This window comes from Orbicella franksi, chromosome 7 (genome assembly GCF_964199315.1).
Source record: "Orbicella franksi chromosome 7, jaOrbFran1.1, whole genome shotgun sequence".
Classification (NCBI taxonomy): Eukaryota; Metazoa; Cnidaria; class Anthozoa; order Scleractinia; family Merulinidae; genus Orbicella; species Orbicella franksi.
Genome location: NC_138151.1, coordinates 4517442 through 4524018, shown reverse-complemented (window position 1 = coordinate 4524018; position 6577 = coordinate 4517442). Strand labels below are relative to the sequence as shown.

The 6577-nt window shown below is 41.1% G+C and overlaps 1 protein-coding gene across 1 annotated transcript; it reads right to left on the bottom strand.

The window, feature by feature from the left end:
* Window positions 1-1031: 1031 nt before the first annotated feature.
* LOC145491714 (uncharacterized) lies at window positions 1032-6222 on the bottom strand. The gene is made up of 2 exons (XM_081470961.1): window positions 4884-6222; window positions 1032-1522 (listed from the first exon to the last, which is right to left on the bottom strand). Exons 1-2 carry the CDS (start codon window positions 4942-4944, stop codon window positions 1158-1160), a joined length of 426 nt encoding a protein of 141 aa, XP_081327087.1. The 5' UTR covers window positions 4945-6222; the 3' UTR covers window positions 1032-1157.
* Window positions 6223-6577: the final 355 nt, after the last annotated feature.

Genomic DNA, 6577 nt, shown 5'->3' with positions numbered 1-6577 from the left:
TGTTTTTTTGAATGAATGTGGGTTGAAATGTAATGCAACAACTTTATGACATCAGACCACTGTCTATGTGAACATGTCATGTCTTTTCTTTGTTGCCGAGGCAAAATAGCGGCAGCCAATTTTAACGCAACTGACCATTATTGCTCAATTTGATGGCAGTCTTTTTTTCTTTTTTTGCTCTCTCACCTGTCGGAAATTACAGCTCTGTGTCTCATCTCTACAGTGTCTGGTTATGTCTGTGGACAATATTTTATTCTGGCTGAACAAAGAAGCAAAAATGGCTAAAATTGGATGTGACAAATGTTAAAATGAAAGCACAGCTGTTTCAGGCCTGAAAATGAATGAGGTTATGTTTCTTTTGCCCATCAAAATATCAATCAAGGCCAACCAAACCCATGAAAAACTAAAGGCATAACTTGAAAAATTGAAAACAAATGTTTGATTCTCTGAGGTTTTTGTGGCAAACTTGAATTACAAATTTCCCATTTTTGGGTATGATTCATTACTCATGTATGTTCCTTGTCATTCTATGCAGTAAATAATTGAGAGGAGTTTTACCATTTCCAAGAAATGTATAAGAATTAAGGTCTGGCTAGGCAGACATGAATACTACAAATTGAAGTAACCAAACCTTCAAGTAAATTTTGATTGGGACAGAGACCGCCCTAGAGTGTTCAGACAGTGACTTACTCTTGTCTATTTGCTATTCTCTTACATATTTATGGAAGCTTTCTATTCTCTTTATTCTTGAAATCATGCATTACTACATTTCATGTTGGCTAAGCAAAAGAGGGATTGCTCACAGCGTAAAGAGGTCTATTCTGTGTGACTCAAGGAAAGTCTACATATAAGGTTTTAATTGACTAACAAACAGATTCTACCTGGGAGTAGTTCAGGCTCTCACCTCCCCTTAATGGAGGAAGACTGGGCCCATTCTTGTACACCTCTACCAGCGCTTCTCCTTTGGACCACCTTTGAATCTGCACTACTGTTTATCTACTGTTTATGGCACCACTTACATGGTCTTACCACATTTCATACGTAACGACAGCAAGACTTCTACAAGTACTTGTCTAGTAATTTGTGTGACAACAACTCAGCTAATTTATAGGTTGATCAAACACTAAAAGCATCTCAAGTCAGTCTTTGAGCAAGACTTAATGAATAAAGGCTAGAAGCCAGAAACCAAATGTCATGCATATTCCTAGCATGACTTGGTTGATGCTGTGTGATGATCCTGAGTTGCAGTTGTCTCCAGTGCAGCAGTTTTCTATTTCGGTGGTTTCCCATTGGCCAGGCGACGTGGGGCATTTGGGCAAATCTTGTGGACTGGCTCCACAGCTCGACAAATTTGGGGCATTACATCTCTTGTAGTAGATCGTTGTCTTGGTACTGCCCTGAGTGCACTTAAATGTACCTGTGAGACATTTTAATGTTCCTGATGGGCATGTTATTGACTCCATCTTTGACTTGCAGTCTTTGGCGGAATCTTCGCTGGTGCATTTGTAACAGCTCAGAGAATCTACGTAGGAAATGACATAACATTAATTCTATTCAGAGAGGGCTTTTCATCTTCTACCATGGGGGCAGAAGGGAGAAACTGTCTCCTTCTCTGTAGCTTCAAGAATAATGAACATGGAGTAGAGTATGTATGAGTTAGGTTTGAGGTTTGACACATGAGTTTATGACATCAAGCTAAATGGTGCCCCAACAGCCACCATCTTGGGACCACTTTCTTGGATAGTTTTCTTGAGAGTAAAAGAAAGTCAGAAAACCATCTAGGACTACCCAAAAATAATCAAAATCAATAAAACAATGCCTAAAATGAAAAACACTGGAAGTCTGCTCACCAAACTGAACAGTCAACTTGAAAAGAATGGCGTAACCACTTTGCAACAGTGCTTAACAGGGATCCACCTGTAGATCCCCCGAGCTACAAGTTAACCACCAATTACCGATCAACACCGGCAACATCACGAAAGAAGAGATTAAACGGGCACTGACAAGACTAAAGAACGGAAAAGCTGCGGGATCAGATAACATTCCACCAGAAGCCTTAAAGGCAGGCGGACAAACGTCCATCGATATACTATATGATCTGTTCAATACTATCTGCACAACCGAAGAGATTCCGGAAGACTGGCTAGATGGACTACTAGTAAAACTGCCAGAAAAGGGAGACACTAGCTATTGCAAAAATTGGAGAGGAATCACTCTGCTGTCCATCCCCAGTAAAGTGCTTAACAGTATTATGCTCGAAAGAATGAAGGTGCATGTAGACGGAAGACTGCGTGAAGAACAGGCAGGATTTAGAAATGGAAGGTCCTGCGCAGACCAAATTGCGACTGGGTGACTGGGTGACTAAAACAGCATTCAACAGACCAAGGGGAATTCGGTGGGAGATGATCCAGAGACTACAGGACCTAGACTTTGCTGATGACATCTGCATGTTATCGCATAGGCAACAGGATGCCAACAATGAAATGGAACGACTGAACACCACAGCACAAATAGTAGGCCTTAAGATCCATCCTGGTAAAACTAAAGTGCTGCGGATCAATGCCATTCAACAAGGAGAGGTTCGTCTCGATCAGTCGTACATTGAAGAGGTCGAAGAGTTTACCTACCTCGGTAGCGTGATGAATAAGACTGGAGGAACGGATGAAAACATAGCAGCAAGAAGAAAGAAAGCACAGCAAGCTTTTGCCATGCTTACACCAGTCTGGAGAAGCAAAGACCTGCGCACAGCTACCAAAATTAGAATTTTGAACACCAATGTTAAGGCAGTTTTACTGTACGGTTCAGAGACATGGCGAGTGACGACAGCTTCTACGTACAAAGCAAGTACAAACATTCATCAACAAGTGTCTGAGGAGAATTCTGAGAGTATATTGGCCTGAGGTGATTTCCAACAAAGATTTATGGATAAGAACTGGACAAGAGCCTATTGTTACCACCATAAAGAGAAGACGCTGGAAATGGATTGGTCATACCCTAAGGAAGGGTGAGAGAAACATAGCGCGCCATGCGATGCATTCGAATCCGCTAGGAACACGGAAACGTGGCAGACCCAGAACTACATGACGCAGAAGCATACAGAAGGACCTGAAGGAGATCAACATGACCTGATGCGAAGCCAAAAGAGCGGCTCAGGCCCGACAGAAATGGAAAGCAATTGTGGACGCCCTATGTCCCTCATGGGACAAAAAGGACTACATGATGATGATGACGATAAAATGAAAAAGATAATTGCGTTAACACAACAATGTTAAAAGCGAAAAGAACAATGCATCAGAAAAGTATTTTTTTTTTTTTAAAAAAAAGGAAGAAAAGAAACACAAAACAATAAAAACCAAACTTAAAAAAAGGCATGCGTGTCAAAAAACGGTTGCCATGGGGCATAAAGACATGTCATACAATTTTTCTTAAAGACCCAAAGTTTAGCATCTATTACTAAAATATTACAAAAATTACAAATGCGTAAGTTCTGGCTTTTTGAGAAGAAGAAGAAGAAGAAGAACTTTATTTAACGAGGGTAAAAACACTTAAAACAGTTAGTACTGACAAACTGGTAGCCCTCATAAGGAGTTCTTTGAGGAGTTCTGAATTTACGAAAAAGAAATTCCTTCAGTTCTAGCTTCCCAGTTAAGAATTTTAAGAAACCTGAAAGTGAAAAAATAATAGCTAAAAACATTGCCGATCCTCCGCCACGACGCGTATTAATCTTTTCGACGTTTTAATGTGGCACTTGTTTGACGGAGGGCGGTGCTTATATTATCAAAATGCAAAAACGCATTGAAAATGTTTTTGACGTAAACATAGCTCTTTCCTGTTCAGAATAGATATAGATATCAACAACAACCAAACTCAGCTTAATACCTATGCGACTTTTCTTTCCGCATTTAAACATTTAACCCCTGCGAGCTATACTTAGGGTGCGTTTCTTTAAGAAAATCCAAGATTGGATTCTTAAATCCGAAAGAATCCGAAAACGGATTTTACGTTTCTTTACTAAAAAGATCAATCCAAGATCTGTCGGATCATGGTGCGTCAAAGGAACCGAAGAATCCACACTGGGAGTGGATTCTGCGATTCCTTTGGTGCACCATGATCCCAGAGATCTTGGATTGATCTGTTTAGTAAAGAAACGCAAAACCCGTTTTCGGATTCTTTCGGATTTAAGAATCCAATCTTGGATTTTTTTTAAAGAAACGCACCCTTACAAATTCAGCTTTCACACAAGAACTATACCTAAGGGGAACTTCGATCACTTCCCGCTAAAGAGTAAAGTGAAAGACTAGAAGAGCCGATCGATTGTTGAGGGGTTTAGGGCCAGTCTCTTTCTATCCCAGTAGCGATTTGGTAACATTTATTTCTTATTTTGTTTTACTTCTATATCTGCGGTGATGGGCTAATCCCTTTGAGCTTTGCCCATTTATACGAGTTTCAGGGGTGGGCGTTTTTTCCAGAAAACACGCTAAATTTTAATAAAGAAGAATCAGGGCAGTCCATCAGGAGAGAGCTGAAACCCCCGCTCTCGTTTAGCGTGCAGTCTCTCGCACGTCTTTATCGACTCTCGTCAACACTCGGTTACTCTCATAAAGGCCATTCAAATTTTTCCTGAGTGTCGACGCGTTCTCGCTCTTACATCTCGTGACTTTCTTCAAGTGGCGTGTACTCGGTATTCGGCCACCCTCGATAGTACTGATCGATGGAAGTTTCGGCGGTAGCTTACTTTCGTTTGTCTCCGACGCTTATCCGAGCAACCAGATGACCTCGGTTGAATCTGAGCGAGAATGAAATATTTGGGTGCAAAACATAACGGATGTTTCGACATGGTAGGAGATCTAACCTAGGTGGGCGAAACTAACACCCCTGCTTACCTCCTCGAGCAATGAAGAGAGCCACAACAATTATGGCAACGTGGAAATAACTGCGAGCCATATTCACTGCTTCCGCTAAACAATTGCACACAAGGGTGGTTCGCGAATTTAGTTATGTGGATATTTGAGGTGGATATTAGAGGACACCCCATATAAGGTAAGGGTGGGCTGCACAATCATTCATCAGTCAGTTAGTGTGATACATATCGGCTGACGTGACACAAGTGACAGTCAGCCCGGAGAGAGGTATGATGACAGACACCTTTATTGATTCATTTTTTTCTTTCAAATGCGAAGGAGTCTGTCTTTCTCTCAGGCAGTGTGACTCTCGCTGTCTTGTAGCAGAAGAAGCAGTCCTATAGTCTCACAGGTAAAAGCATCATCGAGATTCCTTCAAACGTAGATCAACGTACGTCAATCAGACAATGAATTAGTCAGTCAGTTAGCTTGTTATTCAGTGAGGGTCTCCCAGGGGGGGGGGGGGGGTCTTTGTTTCCTTGTTCCCTTCCAAAATTGCCCTATGTTCCCATATTCCCACACATTTTCGTTATTTGTTCCTCTTTGTAATTTTTCGAATTTTGTTCCCCTGTTCCCAAAAAATGGCTGATGTTCCCTTGTTCCCTTCGATATTTTGCCAATGTTCCCTTGTTCCCCAAAACCCCTGGGAGACCCTCTTCAGTCTGTCAGTCTCAAACAATCGTCTCTACACGTAGTGCCTATAATAATAATAAATTACAGGAAGCTCTCTCACTGACTGTCCTGTTCTCTGTAAAACAGGGAGCTTTTCTGTATCACGCTAACTGACTGATAAATGATTTAGAGCTTAATAAAAGCACGTGTGATTCCCTGACAGTTGAAACAAGTCCAGTTCAGTTCTTTCATTATGATCCGTATCAGGATTTATCATGCAAGGTTCTGACACGGATCATGGTGTATCATTTACAATGATCACCGTTATCTTGGATCGTAAACAACTGATACATTAGAGATAATTCATATAAAAGCTAAGCCAATAATTCCACTCTCCCCCTCTCCCTCCTGCATCAACAATAGACAACGGGACTGACATAGCTATTTTCGAATTTAGCAGCCTTTTCCTGTTGTTACTCCACCCGAAGGACTGTACCTTTTGGATGGCTAAAACGTTCAACAACTGTGGGCCGATCCATCTTCGTAAACTCCGAGAATATATTTAAAAGAATAAAGCCAGATAATGCTTGTTGAACTAAAATAATTTGTGCTACACCGGAGCAGAGTAACGTCGTTGTCTTTGTATGAATGAGCGCCATTCGAAAGAAATAAGAGATAATTTTGGTTCCCGTCTTATTGTATATTTCGATATATTATTTCCGGGATTATTTCCGATTGCTTCGGACTTAACAAGTCAGTTGACGTTTTAGTTCAGCACGTTTGAACAGCTTTTGCTTTCGGAGTACTGTTTATTTGGGATTTGCTACCAAGCAGGAAATCTTTCATTTGGAATCATGGTGTACCATTTACCACTGATAATCAAGAGGAAATTAGGGTGACTTTCAGAGCTTCTTGTTATATTCCCAGTGTAAATAACGATGTGCAAAGCCTAATTTCACCGTTTTTGTTTTTTCGGTCCTGTAGATTTAGCAGGCGGAAGGACCTCCGCGTCGAGAGGGGGATTGATATAATCAGCCGACAACATTCGTTGTTGTGTCTTTTGT

Coding starts and splice junctions, on each gene's coding strand:
- LOC145491714 (XM_081470961.1), bottom strand. CDS start 4,944: ATGGCTCGCAGTTATTTCCACGTTGCCATAATTGTTGTGGCTCTCTTC. Junction 1,523..4,883: donor TCTCTTCATTGCTCGAGGAG/GTAAGCAGGGGT, acceptor TTTCCTACGTAG/ATTCTCTGAGCTGTTACAAA.